The following is a 16,828-nucleotide window of genomic DNA, read 5'->3' on the forward strand; positions in this document are numbered from 1 at the left end:
ATTTCAAAATTAAATCTCTTGATAAATGTAACTGGGGCGGAACCCCGACGCCCTCAAAGAGAAAACGCCACTGATGAGAAAAGAGTGACATTTAACAATGGGAGAGGTGGTAGGAGCAAATTACACACACGAAGAATGTGCCACTGCAAGAAATGTAGGGTATAATGACTGAAAATGTAATTTCGATTTAAAATGTGTGTTACATCTGGTATCCTGTTTCTACCAGATATGTGTAATGAAACAGTGCAGGTGGATGTCCCAGTAGCAAAAATGCCTGTCTATGTAACTTGCAGAGTGCTTTAAAATATCGCATAATGCTTTTTTGCACTGTAATACTCTTAATTTTTTAGATGGTTATGCGTATTATACATGGCGAGATATCACCTCAATGTTTTAGGAGGTTGTCTGTGTGAAAATCACATGCAAGTTAAGCCCTATGATACAAATTTCACAAACTTAACCCTTCTCAATGTAGTTTGGGTCTTCTGACTGCCAGTTGTATTCAAGCTATAAAATAGGGCAGACAATTATGAATTGTGAAGTAATCTGCATACCATTTTATACTTGAACCAGGCAGAAGTGAAAAGAAATTCATGAAAAACCATAAGAATAAGAAAAATAAAAAATACGAAAATGCAAACCTCACAAAAACTGGAAATCACAATAGAGGACTCTCTCATAAATAAGCCAAAGATATCCACATTTTCTTTAATGCAGATCTCGGCCTCATTCTTGATGCACACTGTCTTAACAGACTCTTCAGTGAGGCAGGGTGCTAGAGACGACAAGGGACCAATGTTGTCCCTTTGGACTCCATTCCAAGGTTCCCAACGTTTTGCATGGTATTTTGCCCCCAAAGTCACAGATACTGATGTCAGCAGTAAATTTGAGGCAGAAGCGGTATTGAGCATTATGAGTGGGACCCTGATGATCCACTAAGAAATGAATAATTATTGTGAGAATTGGGAGTACTGTGCTAAATTCCATTGATTAGTTCTCATTTCTCTCTTGCATTTCACCCAGAAAAGTTGACTGTTTAGGGGCAGTAGCTCTCCTTATGGGCCACATCAAAATGACAAAGGACCATGGAATTCTGTAATCTTTGCTTTCCCGTTTTGGATTTTGGTGAGTATTATAGCTGTCACATTTTATATTCTCTGCAGTTTAATTTGATTGTATAACCTGCAGGTAATCAATTGCCATAATCAACCTGAATCTGAGAAGTTCCGCAATCTTCAGAGTAGTCTACTGTATCAATTGTAGTTCCTGGACACACTGTTTATTTGCCACACCAGTTAAGACCCAGCTATACACAAATCAGTCATGGCCCTGTGCCTCATGGGAACAGTCCAGCCTGGACTGCCAAACCAGGTTTCCCCTGGACTGGAAACAAGCATCCTGGGACCAGTTTCAGGGAACACCCCTCATCAGCCAGGCTAGCTTGCATCCAGTGACAAAGTGAGCAAGCGACCCACGTCTGGGCATACCCTGTCAACTTAGGGTGAACAAAGTAAACCACAAGGAGATGATGGACGGAGCATCTAAACTTTTTAGACACTCAGCCCCAGTCACAGATCTGGGTTGAAACCATCATCGTTCTTTAGCTCACTTTGCCACTGGTTTGCTTTGTTCGCCCTAAGTTGGCAGGGTATGCCCAGACGTGGGTCCCTTGCTCACTTTGCCACTGGATTCAAGCCAGCCTGGCTGATGAGGGGTGTTACCTCGAAACCGATCCCATAATGTTTCTTTACGGTCCAGGGAAGTCCTGGCTTGGCAGTTCAGGCTGGACTGTACCCATGAGGCACAGGGTCAAGACTGATTTGCATGGGAAACAGACCTGCTTTACTGTTGCACGCAATCGGAGGTGTATAGCGAACTCCTACCGCCAAAGAGTAGACCCAAAAACTTTTGGGGTATGTTTCGGGCGTTCCAGAGTGCGAGGGAGGGTGATGAATCGGACCCAGAGAGTGTGGAGCTTGATGTGCTACAGGAAGAAGGGGCTGCAGCAGCTGTGATTGAGGAGTATGACAGTTGAAGGCCTTCACGTTGTGTCAGGGTGGTGGTTCTCGCCTGACGTTTGAGGTGTTTGTGTTGGATGTGACTTGTGACGGCTGTGCTGACTCGTGGTGGCCGCTGTCCCCTTCTTAGAGCGTCATCTCGCCTTCGTGGGCGTCTGTTTATCCCCCCTTAGCCTGGCTGAGGGGTTAATGGTAGTAGTGTAGGGTGGGAGGTGGGTGGTGGACACGGGTTTAGGTAGTCTGGCTAGTTCTTCTTTGGGGGAGGGTGGGTTTGTTCTGGTCCGGATCTGGGTTTCTACGCAGTCCTTCCCGGATGGCTATTTCGATCCTGCCACTCTGACACGCCATGTTGCACCTGGATCTGACTCTGTTGGCATTGCGGTGCGTGCATCCTGCTTACAAGTTATAGTTGTCCAACGGTAGCTGATATGTTCTGTTGCCTCTACACGCTTGTTCCACACCTGCAACCTTGCCACCAGGCCCTCGGGCTGTTGGTTATTACGGCTGTGTCATTTACCTTTACCCAGGGGTTTGAAGGGTGTGTTTTCTTCCCTTTTCCATTTCTGATGCCGCCGGCCTCCGGGTTGTAGGCGATGTTGGCTGTGTATGTGACTTGGGGTTGTAATAAAGTATAAATTTAATAAAAAAAAAAAAAAGACTGATTTGCAAATGGCTGGGTCTGAACTGGGGTGGAGACGTGAGCTAAAGAACGATGATGGATTCAAATCAGATCTGTGACGGGGGTAAGTGTCTGAAAAGTTTTAGCGCTCCGTCCATCATCTCCTTGAGTTTGCTTTGTTCGCCCTAAGTTGGCAGGGTATGCCCAGGTTTGGGTCCCTTGCTCACTTTGCCACTGGATTCAAGCTAGCCTGGCTGAGGAAGGGTGTTACTCCAAAACCAGTCCCAGGATGCTTGTTTCTGGTCCAGGGAGGACCCAGCTTGGCAGTTCAGGCTGGACTGTTCTCATAAGGCACAGGGTCAAGACTGATTTGCATATGGCTGGGTCTGAACTGGGGTGGCGAAGTGAGCTAAAGAACAAAGATGTATTCAACCCAGATCTGTGACTCGGGGTGAGTGTATGAAAAGTTTCAGCGCTCCGTCTAACATCTCCTTGTCTTTGCGTCATCTCCACAGAGCCAAATTTTAAAGACCTTGCAGTCAGTCATGGCCTGGGTAGAGATCATTCAGGGATTCATTCAGCATTTCCTTTAGGAAATCAAATTAGTAGTAGTCACAATCATTGCAGACTTTAAGGCCTGTTTCAAAGTACTGAAAGTGGATATCTACTCCCTCAGGGGCGCTAATAGATGATCTGGAGAAAACTAGGGATGGAGTATCTGACGAGCACCACCAGATGTGGGGATTGACCCTTCTTTTCCAGGTACAGAATGAACATCTGCAACTTAAATAAAAAGACCTTGACAATAGGTCACACAGAAACAGCATACACATCACAGGTGTTTCACAAGGTGCTGTAGGGCAAGATATAAGGTCACCAGTAGCAATGTTCTCCAGACATAATCACAAAAGTGTAATTTTTCAAAGGAAAGGAGGGGATGATGTCTTTCCAGGGTCATAGGTTCCAAGTTTATCAGGACTTGCCAACCTTAACTCTGAAAAGGAGAAGAGAGTTCAGGGCATTAATGGACTTTCTCCAAGACCCAAAAACATCACATATCAGCAGTGGGATAACTTCTGCATAATTTTTGAGTGTCAGTGAGCAGAAGAAAGCTGTTGCCAAAATGCTGATAGTAGCAAGGAAGCTTTGGGTTTGACAGAAGATATCAAATGGAGCCACTGCTTAAAGATCCTCTATAAGCGGAGAATTCTTATTAATTAATACCAGTAAAAAATAAGAAGAAAAATCTTAGGAAACGTAAGAAAAATGTAAACTTCACATTAGGACATTGTGACATTCGAGTCCAGAATGCAGCAGGATGGTCAAGATAACCAGAACATGCAGAACAAACTGGCAGACTTTGCCTTACCTTCAGACTTTCCAGAGGATGACAAGCATACCTGATCCCACCAATAGTGAGAATGGTGTCTTCCTAATATCTCAGGCCACTGAGGTATACACCTGGGTAACAGGGCTCTAACAGGCTAATACTTAAAATGTTTTCCTTCTAGGATCCCCGAGCCAGTAGGAGGTTTGATATCTAACATTGTTCGCAATAAAAGGGACTTCACTCAAACACTATTATTTGTTGTTTAGTGTTAACAATTTATTTTATGGGTGTCAACCTTAGAGGTGGGCTAGACACAAACATTTATTCTCAGGCTTCATCATAGAGAAAAGCTTCTCCATAGACCCTACTACAAAGAAAACACAAGGTAGACTGGTACACTGGCATAAGGGAAATTTTAATTACACTTGCATAATTCATGAATTTTGCATTAGGTATTTGGCGATAGGATGTAGCCTCACGGCTAGAGAGGTCGCCCTCGAAGCTGGGGAACCAGGCTCGAGTCTTGGCAAGGATGCGCAACATCCTGTGATACTGGGCAAATCATGTAATGTCCCGGTGCCAAAGAAAAATGAATGTGTTCACATGTAATGAAACTGGTGCTCATGTAAAGCGCTCTGATACCCAATGTCTTCGGTCTAGATCGCGCTATATAAAACTCTAAAAAAACATTGAAAAAAGGTACAGTTCCTGAAATTACTTGAAATATCCCATTACGCAACTTTGTGTAATTTGTTTTGCATGAGAGACTTGTTTGTGCAGAAATTATCTCGCCAAGAGACATATTTTTGCTTTAACCAGTGTCCTGCTGGTATCTCATGAGATGTTACTTTTATCCGAGGTGCCTGCTTACGTGAAAAAGTCACACAATATACTGGTAAACTACATTTCATGCTAAAAATATAATTTCACAATTGTCTAACATAATTTTGCGAAATTTGTAAGGGAAAAAAATTACATGATTTTCCCCATCCTTATTCTTTCCATCAAAATGCTGAAAATGTTTAGTGCTAAAACAAAAGGACTTAACGCAACGTCTAATTCAGGAAACCATCTTCTTAAAAACACAGTTTTTTTCTTAAATCTTGGTGATTCCCTATGCAATAACTTTCCTCAGGCTTCAGTAAAAATGAAGGGTGTTGATACTATTGTCACATGGGTTGTCACACAAAGTCCTGATCACGATTACTCAGGCAGCAGGAAACACAATAACTTTGAAAATGGCATGGGTACTGTTATTTACATGGTGCCAAAAACCATTCCCCTAACACCACCCAGATGAAATGTATTAAGACCACAATTGAAGCTGTCTCAGAAAAAAAGCAGCAAGGGGTCCCAAAATCAGATGATAATTCAATGCATTAATGAATAGTTTCAAGGGTATATCCTCACTAAGGTTGGTGCAGAAAGGGTCACGGTCTTGTGTGGGAATTGAGTATCTGGATAGTGTGGGGCTTACAGAGGTTTGGCAATCTCTGACTCAACTGGTTATTCCTTTCTTTGGCTGCACTTAAAATATATGTTAGGCTAGGCTGAACCACTTCATGGAGGCCTTCTTCCAAGGAAAAATCACGACTAATGTGCATGATAGATGCTGGAGACTGAATGATAAGCAATTGAGAGAAAACATAGAAGAGAAGAACTTTCCATGTCCCTGAAACAGCAAAATGGCACAGGAGAGCTTGGAATTATGAGTTGAGACAGCGATGATTCCTAAAAGATGCCATAAGGAAAAGCCTGATCCCAACATCCTCTGAATTCAGCAAGCTATGATCCGAGACACAGTAGGGCTTAGAGTCACACCTCTAAGACCTTGAAGGGATACACAAAAGAACAAAGTCCACAACAATATGGAGGAAAATCTTGCCTTTGAGGACTCAATTTAGGACTCAAATTAGAGCTTTAAACAAGGCTGAATACAAATAAACTAATCTTAAGTGGAAGTACTTTAGTGGAAGCAATAAAACATGAGAACTGCTTGCCTCTAAATCATGAGTTAAAGTCGCAAGAAATAGGAATGTTGGGGCACAAGATTCTTACAATACTTTACATAAAGAAGACAAGGCATTGCGTAGACTTTTATATACTTTTATAGGGATCACTATTCACCAGACCATTTCATCCACTTTCAGATTGAGTAATATCTGGAAAGCTCTCAGTTACTGACACTAACTCCAGAATAATCAGAGCATTGCATCTCAAAAGCTCAATCATAATGTAAGAAGTGATCAGCTCTGCAGCCAACTTCAAAATGGGGTGGTCTCTGAACTCATATGGATGCGCATGTAGATTTTATAAACCTCTTGCAGTGTCCTGGAACCTAATTTGATCAAATTGTACAATTTGTTTTCTGAGAGTGGATGGGAAACTTTCCTATGAAACCAGAGAACCAGAGAAAGACCACACATTATGCAACTCACAAAAACCAATATTGTTGCTAAACACTGAGACAAATATATCTACAAGTATTTTTGCAGAAAACCTAGCCCTCTAACACGGAGCGTAGTAGTGCCAGATCCATCTGTGTTCATACCTCTGAGAAACACTGGGGACATCACTAAAAAGATTTGCCACTCAATAGACAACATGCACAGATCCGGCTAACAAACTCTCTTCATGTCACTGAGAAAGCAGTCGATCATAAGAGCCATCTGTTTCCTCAATCAAACTCTCAAAAATGTTGCAATTTGCTCTAGATAGCAAACTCTTGTTCTAGCTGGTAGCATTTATTACAATCAATGGACATTCCGCCCATGCATTCCCTATGCAGACAGGTACCTGACAGGGATGTCCCCTCTCGCTGTTATTCTTAGCTCTCTCTTTGGGGACATTGGCATAGGAGATTTGAATAAAAAGTGGCAATATTACAGGAGTAGTGTAGAGACAAGAAGGTCTTTCAAGTTATCACTAGATAATGAAAACTTCATTATTGAAGTTGTTTATCTGCCCTACATACATACAAGTAAATCACAGTAAATTCAATAATGGACTATAAACAAAATTATCTTTCACATTTTGCTTCTGACAACCACAGCATACAGCATGGAGCAATGGTTCAGCCCACTTATTCCCATTGGCTCCCTTCCCTTTGAGTTCCTGGACAAAGATTGTCCGCATTGATCACATCCGTCTAAAAATAGTTCCTTTCTCTTCAGTGTTTAAGGGGGTTGAAATTATACAACTTTATTTTTTATTTATAATATTAACCTTAAATACCATCTATTTAATTTGCATATACGTTGGGCACCCAGATGGATTATTATAATTATTATTATTAATTAACACTTCTTAAGCGCATAGCTACCCTAAGGCATCCCAGCGCTAGCGGCAGAAAGAGCAGGCACACAGAGAAGCTACCAGTTGATGTTCTGTAATAGTCAGGTTTTTAGACATTTCTGAATAGCGAGGTGCGATGTCTCTGAGCGCAAATGCAGGGGAAGGGAGTTCCACAGCCTAGCTGTATTGGATGACAAATTATTTCCTTTATTTTTTAATTGGTGTTGAATAGTCTTTGATTGACATTGTAATATTGTAGCTTCCTGGGGTTTGAGTGCTTGAATACGACATGATTTATTCTTTTCTTTTCCAAACAAATAATAATAATAAAGTGCATGGGGAAATTGAAAGGCTTGTTCTTTAACAAATGGCTAATAAAGCAGTCTTTCATTTTCTTTCATTTAAAATGTATGTTTTATTTATTTATTTCGAACATAGAACAGCAATGTTGAGGTGTCAGAATGTTTATTTTAAAACTTTCCTTTTGGTATGTTTGCAATGAACTAAAGATTAACTGTGGCATCAGCTTGCAAAGATCATACTTACTGGCTTTGCCAATGCTTGTTGTTAGACTAACACTGTGCAGCAGCAAATCAGTCTGTCAATCTCCCTCTCATTCTGCTTTCTGAGATAGTGGGACTTTGGCTCAATGGCTTTCTAGGCAACCCTTCTGTAGGCTATAATCTCAGAGGATCCACAAAATATATGCATGAAGCACCCCTTCATTTTAAGGTATGCCTTTGCTACAAAGGGAATTGCTCCTTTTGATAGAGACCATAGAATCTATAGATGTGTTTCATTTACAAGATTTATAATACAGTGGGCTGCAGTGGAGCTTACATATCACAATAGTATGACTGTCAATACTTTGTAGTGATCATTTTTCCAGTACAAAATAAGCATCAAAAGTAAGAAATTCACGTTTCTCCGCAAATCGTTCAATATTATACATGGTGTACATATTCCTGGAAGTGGGAAACAAGGCAATGGTTTGCACACTTATTTGAACTAGTTTTGTACAAAGTATTCAGTTTTGCTTACCCCTTTCACACTGTGGACCAGTGAATCCATATACACAGGCACATCGGTTGGGTCCAATGCAACGCCCACCATTCTGGCAGCCATTTTCACAGACAGCTGCAAATACAAGAACAAGTTCAGAGCCTTTGATGTCTAATTATACAAATTCAAAGCACATTTGACTGTCTTAGTTGTCCAAAGTCTTTCAAACATATACCTTTACTATAATAATAACTAATTGATTTTAAAGAAATAATTTTTTTCCAGCACGTCTGGTGAAAGAATGGAGACGTTAAAATAAACGAATGAAAACACAGAACTACAACCAGAAATGGAAAATGTGTTACAATGTCTGCTTGAGAGGGACGGTGATCACACCTGGACTTGTGTTTTTTCATTAAAGTCTAACCAACTGAGAAAAATTATTTCATTTTGCAGTAAGACTGAATTATATATATTCAAAGGCCTTTTCACAAACCGCAGCTCTCTAGTACGTTTAGTAGTACTACAGTAGTACTATTCACTTACTACAAAATGCTTGTCACAAACCTATACAAAGAGACCCCCGCCCCCTCTTCCCCTACTTTTCTATGCAGAGTTCTCTGCCGCTGTTGTGGAGGCATCCTCAAATGTAGGTCTAGGTTTTAGCATGACGTGTGGAGGAACCTTGGGTAGTGACAGGAATATAGGGAACACATAGCTAAATGGGAAGGGTTTAGGGAGGGCTAAGGAGATATTAAGGAAGGTAGATGCAAATACAAACACCCATCCACAAACGAGAAAGCCCATTCACAAACTGCACTTCCAATGCTTCTGCAGCCAAAAGGTCCCGCAAGAGATATAAATGTACTTCAGTCCGACCTTGGAATAAGTCCAGCACCACACATGGCTACTCATGGGTGCTGCAACAGACCCCATCAATTACATATATATTTCAATGTTAAAAGTTATATTTTTTACATTAAATACATTGATATTGACTTTTTAGCCCTAATGATAGCTTAGAAGCAAATATGACCTCTCCTGTAGAACCGGGCCCTTTTAGTAATTCCAACAGCAATTAGATGAAATCTAAACATACCAGGGAGGGAGTTGCTAGGGGGCAGGGGGTGCACAGGAAGCCAGGAGACAGTCTCTAAACTAAGACCAAGCAATGTGAAGGGATAGTTTAGATGAGAGGATATAGATTATATAAAGGAGTTTGTGAACATGCAAGTGTGGTAATAAACAAAGTAGACAGAACACTACATTAAAGAGCTGTGAGGCTGATAAAGCGGAATAGATTACAAGTGTGAATCTGTGTAAGAGAGAGTTTGTTCAAAATGTGAATGCACAGAAACAGAAGGGAAAAAAATCGAAAAAAACATGACTATACAAAACCAGGTAAGTGCTATATCTGACAAAATGATGTGGTAGACTAAACACATTGGGCCCAATTTGTAAAGTATATTGCGCATGTGAGTGAAAATTAAATGCACCGTCAACATCATTTTATAGTGGAAAATCCTGTATTCACACTGAAAGCTTTATCATGCCTTTATCATTTGTACAACTGCCTGTTCCCTTGAGGCCAATTAATATGATCCGCAAAGGACTTCTATCCAAATAGGAGTCAGTAACTTTTCAATGGTTTGAAACCGCAAGTATGGTCACAGCCATTGATACACCACTTTATGGTTCATAATTAGGAGGGCCTCTTCCAAACTGCGATTCAGGATGAGTCTGTAAACCAAATTTGCAATGGGTTTCTGTGTAGCAAAATGGCTTCAATTTGGTGGCCACAAACCCTGTGATTTTGGGATCTGAAGGACTTGCAATTGCAAAATGTTTTCGAACTATTTGGAAATGTGCTACAGGATTTTTAAGGAGTCCTTGGACTTAAATAAGTAAACACAAAAGTAGTTTTCCGATTTCAATAGCAATCACAAAATTCTAAATTGTTTCTAATTTCCAGGCATAGAATACTTGTGGGAAAATTGTATACTATGACAAATTGTAAGTGATCAATAATTATGAAAAGAGATGACGAATGTTTATCACATCACTTGGGATATTCATTTCCATATCCTGTAACGCTATAGGCACCTAGAGAAGCTTGAGGCTGATAAGGGAAGCTGGCAATCATAACACAGTCTGATCGAAGTGGTTGGTGAGGTTCACACGTGCATGTGCCTGACATATTTATATTAAAGACAAAACCTGATAAAATACAGTAGCAAGAGGAATTTGCATCTCACAAGCACAAGGTTAGTGAGAGCATCACTAAATGTACCCACTAAATAAAGCAGCAGGTATACTGCAAAATATGTCAAGGCTAGGAATTAACATCCATCTGCCTGTGCTACGGACATTAATAGTCAATAAGGAATATGCTACTTACCAGTATGCATCTGTTCTTGGCATAGAGGGCTGCAGAGTGGTACATTATGAATAGATCGCCATCTGGTGTTGGGCTCGGATGATTGCACTTTGTTTTTCTCTTGGAGAGTCTTTTGTATCTTGGTGACTCCTCCCTTGGTTGGTAGTGCGCATGGGCATCGGCTCCATCCTTAGATTGTTTTGCCATAGTAGGGTTAGATGGAGTAGTATGATAGAATACAGATAAGAATGCCCATGTAAGTGTATCTAAATAAGATAATGTTGGAACAGACACAGGTTTCCGGGGAGGCTGGGAGGGCATGTACCACTCTGCAGCCCTCTATGCCAAGAACAGATGCATACTGGTAAGTAGCATATTCCGTTCGAGGCATATGGGCTGCAGATGGTACATTATGAATAGACTATACAGCAGTTCTCACCCTAGCGGTGGTTGCCCGTGTCTGTTGCAACTGTCTGAAATAAAGTTTTTAATACCGCTTGTCCCACTCTAGCTTGTTGTGTTGTGTGCACATCTACACAGTAGTGTTTTGTGAAGGTGTGCGGTGTAACCCAGGTAGCTGCTTTGCATATGTCATCTAGTGGAATGTTTCCCAAAAATGCCGTAGATGCTCCTAGTTTATGTGTAGAGTGAGCTCTAGGAGGAACAGTTAATGTTCTCTTTGCTTTTAAGTAGCATATTTGAATGCATTTTACAATCCATCTGGCAATGCCCGCTTTAGAGATGGGATTGCCTTTATGTGTAGGAGAAAACGCAACAAATAGCTGTTTTGTCTTTCTGAAAGTTTGTGTTCTTTCTATATAGTACAATATTGCCCTTCTAACATCCAATGTATGCAGGGCTCTTTCTGCTACTGTTTGCGGTTTTGGAAAGAAAACCGGTAATTCCACTGACTGATTGATGTGGAATGCCGAAATTACCTTTGGTAAGAATTTTGGGTTTGTTCTAAGAACCACTTTATTTTGGTGTAACTGCATGAATGGTTCTTGAATCGTAAAAGCCTGCAACTCACTTACTCTTCTAAGTGACGTGATAGCTATGAGGAAGGCCACCTTCCATGTGAGGAATTGTATTTCACACCTATGCATAGGTTCAAAGGGTGGCCCCATTAGTCTGGTAAGTACTATGTTGAGATTCCAGACTGGGGAAGGTGGTCGTCTTGGTGAAATGACTCTTTTGAGTCCCTCCATGAAAGCTTTAATTGCTGGTACTTTAAACAGGGAAAGATGTTGCCTGTTTTGTAGGTACGCCGCTATGGCTGCGAGATGAACTCTGATAGAGGTATATGCTAAGTTACATTGCTGCAAGTGTAGTAAATAGCAAATGGTTTGTTTAGTGGATGCGTCCAGAGGGTTGATGTGCTTACTGTTACAGTGTATAGCAAACCTCTTCCATTTTGCTGCATAGCATGCTCTGGTGGTAGGACGTCTTGCTTGTTTAATGATTTCCATACATTCTGGTGGTAAATCTAAATATCCAAACTCTATGACCTCAGGAGCCAGATCGCTAGGTTCAGTTGTTTGGGATCTGGGTGCATTATTTCTCCATGGTTCTGTGTAAGATGCATGGGTAATAATCTTAGTTTTTGATGTGGTACTTGTGAGAGTTGTAGTAGCGTGGTGAACCACGGCTGTCTTGCCCACGTGGGTGCCACTAGTATCATTGTCATTGAGTGTTGCTGCAGTTTCCGAACCAGTAACGGAATTAGTGGGAGAGGAGGGAACGCGTAAGCAAATTTGTTGGACCAATTTATCCATAGTGCATTGCCCTGGGACCGTTGGTGTGGGTACCTGGATGCGAAGTTTTTGCATTTTGCGTTCTGATGATTGGCAAACAGATCTATCTCTGGTTGCCCCCATCTCTGGAAGAATGGCTGCAGTATTTGGTCGTGCAGCTCCCATTCGTGTACTTGTTCTGACTGTCTGCTTAGGATGTCTGCTATCTGATTTTGAACTCCTGGTAGGTGTTCTGCTAACAGATAAATCTTTTGAGGAATGGCCCATTTCCAAATGTCCTGTGCTAGTTTGGATAGTTGGAGAGAGTGTGTCCCCCCTTGTTTTTGAATATAATACATTTCAGTCATGTTGTCTGTTCTGATCAGGACTGCCTTGCTTGTTATTTGCATTTGGAAAGCCTTTAGTGCTAGAAATACTGCTAATAGTTCCAGGTAGTTGATGTGCAGTTTCTTTTGCTGCACACTCCACTTCCCCTGCACTGTGTATTTGTCCATATGCGCTCCCCATCCGGAGAGCGATGCGTCCGCTGTTATTATCACTTGTGGAATTGGCTCTAGGAACGACCGTCCCTTGGAAATGTTTTCTGTGTTCCACCACTTCAGAGAGCGATACGTCCAGTTGTTTACCAACACCAGATCTGTAATCTGACCTTGAGCCTGATTCCACTGTGTCGCTAGACACTCCTGTAGTGGACGCATTTGTAGCCTGGCATGTGGTATTAGCAGTATGCAGGAGGACATCATGCCTAACAGTTGCATAAACACTCATGCTGGTAGTGAGTGTTGTGGTTGAAATCTTTGTAATAACCCGACCATTGTCTGTATCCTGATTGGGTTGGGGTATGCTATTGCCTTTTCTGTGTCTATCGTAGCCCCCAGGTATTGCTGAATCTGGTTTGGTTGCAGGTGTGACTTTTTGTAGTTCACCGTAAACCCTAGGCGGTGCAGAAATTGAATTGTCTTCTGTGTGTTGTGAAGACATTCTTTCTGTGACTTGGCCTTTATTAGCCAATCGTCCAAGTAGGGGAAGACATGTATTTGTTGTCTTCTTAGGTGTGCTGCCACCACAGCTAGGCATTTTGTGAAAACTCTCGGTGCTGTTGTGACACCGAACGGAAGGACTTTGAACTGATAGTGTTGTCCTTCTACTACAAACCTTAGGTATTTTCTGTGGGCTTTGTGAATTGGGATATGAAAGTAAGCGTCTTTTAGATCCAGTGTAGAAAGAAAGTCCCCTTTCTTCAGTAAAGGGAGTACTTGTTGGAGCGTGACCATGTGGAAATGTTCCGAATTTATGTAAGCATTGAGAGGTCTGAGGTCCAATATTGGTCTTAGGGACCCGTCTTTTTTGGGGATTAGGAAGTATAGAGAGTATACTCCTGTCCCTTGTTGATTTTTTGGGACCTTCTCTATTGCATGCTTTTGTAGAAGTGCTAGTACTTCCTCTTTTAACAATGTCAGATGATCTTGACTCATTGGACGCTGTTTGGGGGGGATGTTTGGTGGGGTAGCTGTGAGTTCCAGGCAATAACCATGTTGGATAATCTGTCTCACCCACTTGTCTGATGTGATGTTTTCCCAGACAGGTAAGCGTGGGCGGAAAATCCGTTCCGCTCGCGGATTTTGCGGATTTTCGGGAAATCCGCAATCCGCGAGATTTGCGGATTTCCCGCAAAATCCGCAAATTCGCACGCAGCGGATTTTTTTGGCGGCGCGCGGCGTTGGTGATACAATTTTTGTGGCGCGCGGCGTTTATCATCGTTTGCCGAGTTGTTTTTTTCGATAGTTTGCGAGTGCTGCGCCATTTTGGATCTTGCTGTGTGATCCCGCGGGAATTGGCGAGCGCGATTACGTCATCGCGGCTTGCCAACGATAGTTTGTCAACGCGAATACGGCGAGATCACGTCTCGCGGTACTTCGCAATTGCGAGATTTGAGATGCGGCGAGCGAAAATATAAATTTGCAATTCTGCACAAGAAATCCACCAGCAAGCAGCATAAACCTTCTAGAAATGATGATTTTTATGTGAATAACTCCTTAGTTTGACATTTGCCTGCACTTTTTTAGCGAGGAGTCCATTTTGGGGAGGGGGCAGGGGGGTGGGAGGAAGGAAGTGCCCCATAGTCTTCAACTTCCTGCTCCTGTTCAGCAGGCTCCTCCCAGTGCTTTGTCCATCTCCTGGTCACTTTTCATTTGGATGTGGACCTGGAAGGATTACTTTTTGTGGATGCTGCTGGATCTTTGGATTTGAGGCCTTTTTGACTTTCTTTGGATCACTGTTGGATTAGAAATTTTACAAGTAAGTTTGTTTGGGGCATTACAGTTGCTGCAACTAAAATTTTGGGATTTTCGATTTTTGGGCTGTTTTGGGGCCTTTTGCCCAGGGGTACTCAGTGGTGGGTGGACTGATTCTTTCTGTGGGTTGTCTTGAACTTAAACATCATGGAGGCCATAGATGAATTGGGATTGTGCTGATTTTTCTGTGTTTTTCGATTTTTTTTTTTGTAAAATTTTGTGTTTTTCGATTTTTGACCTGTTGTTGGGGCCTTGACCAGGGGTAGTGAGTGGTGCATGGGCCTAGTCTTTCTGTGGGCTGTCTTGAATTTAAACATCATGGAGGCCATGGATGGAATGGGATTGTGCTGATTTTGCAGTGTTTTTCGATTTTTGGGCCTGTACTTGTGGCCTTTTCACCAGGGGTATTTGAGTCTAGCATGGGCCTAGTCTTTCTGTGGGTTGTCTTGAATTTAAACATCATGGAGGCCATGGATTGAATGGGATTGTGCTGATTTTGCAGTGTTTTTCGATTTTTGGGCCTGTACTTGTGGCCTTTTCACCAGGGGTATTTGAGTCTAGCATGGGCCTAGTCTTTCTGTGGGTTGTCTTGAATTTAAACATCATGGAGGCCATGGATTGAATGGGATTGTGCTGATTTTGCAGTGTTTTTCGATTTTTGGGGGTGTTCATGGGGAGGGACATGCCATGTGGCTGGTGGCCATTTTGAGTGCAGCTACAGGCACTGGCCATGTGCTGGCAGGCAAGTGGCCATTTTGAATGCAGGCTTTGTTGTTAGGCCTCCAACCATTTTGTCTACTTTTCAACCTTTATTTATGCCCAGGGGTAGTGAGTCTTGCATGGGCCTAGTATTTCTGTGGGTTGTCTTGAATTTAAACATCATGGAGGCCATGGATTGAATGGGATTGTGCTGATTTTGCAGTGTTTTTCGATTTTTGGGCCTGTACTTGTGGCCTTTTCACCAGGGGTATTTCAGTCTAGCATGGGCCTAGTCTTTCTGTGGGTTGTCTTGAATTTAAACATCATGGAGGCCATGGATGGAATAGGATTGTGCTGATTTTGCAGTGTTTTTCGATTTTTGGGCCTGTACTTGTGGCCTTTTCACCAGGGGTATTTGAGTCTAACATGGGCCTAGTCTTTCTGTGGGTTGTCTTGAATTTAAACATCATGGAGGCCATGGATTGAATGGGATTGTGCTGATTTTGCAGTGTTTTTCGATTTTTGGGCCTGTACTTGTGGCCTTTTCACCAGGGGTATTTGAGTCTAGCATGGGCCTAGTCTTTCTGTGGGTTGTCTTGAATTTAAACATCATGGAGGCCATGGATTGAATGGGATTGTGCTGATTTTGCAGTGTTTTTCGATTTTTGGGGGTGTTCATGGGGAGGGACATGCCATGTGGCTGGTGGCCATTTTGAGTGCAGCTACAGGCACTGGCCATGTGCTGGCAGGCAAGTGGCCATTTTGAATGCAGGCTTTGTTGTTAGGCCTCCAACCATTTTGTCTACTTTTCAACCTTTATTTATGCCCAGGGGTAGTGAGTCTTGCATGGGCCTAGTATTTCTGTGGGTTGTCTTGAATTTAAACATCATGGAGGCCATGGATTGAATGGGATTGTGCTGATTTTGCAGTGTTTTTCGATTTTTGGGCCTGTACTTGTGGCCTTTTCACCAGGGGTATTTCAGTCTAGCATGGGCCTAGTCTTTCTGTGGGCTGTCTTGAATTTAAACATCATGGAGGCCATGGATGGAATAGGATTGTGCTGATTTTGCAGTGTTTTTCGATTTTTGGGCCTGTACTTGTGGCCTTTTCACCAGGGGTATTTGAGTCTAGCATGGGCCTAGTCTTTCTGTGGGCTGTCTTGAATTTAAACATCATGGAGGCCATGGATGGAATAGGATTGTGCTGATTTTGCAGTGTTTTTCGATTTTTGGGCCTGTACTTGTGGCCTTTTCACCAGGGGTATTTGAGTCTAGCATGGGCCTAGTCTTTCTGTGGGTTGTCTTGAATTTAAACATCATGGAGGCCATGGATTGAATGGGATTGTGCTGATTTTGCAGTGTTTTTCGATTTTTGGGGGTGTTCATGGGGAGGGACATGCCATGTGGCTGGTGGCCATTTTGAGTGCAGCTACAGGCACTGG

General features: G+C 42.3%; 1 protein-coding gene across 1 annotated transcript in view; it reads right to left on the bottom strand.

The window, feature by feature from the left end:
* FBN2 (fibrillin 2) overlaps positions 1–16,828 on the bottom strand; it is a 1,183,434-nt gene that overhangs the window by 884,237 nt on the left and 282,369 nt on the right. The window contains exon 5 of the mRNA XM_086961117.1: positions 8,303–8,398. Within this exon, the coding sequence (XP_086817243.1) occupies positions 8,303–8,398 (96 nt within the window). The remainder of the gene's footprint in view (positions 1–8,302; positions 8,399–16,828) is intronic.

Source organism: Lissotriton vulgaris, chromosome 3_1, assembly GCF_964263255.1.
Source record: "Lissotriton vulgaris chromosome 3_1, aLisVul1.2, whole genome shotgun sequence".
Lineage (NCBI taxonomy): Eukaryota > Metazoa > Chordata > Amphibia > Caudata > Salamandridae > Lissotriton > Lissotriton vulgaris.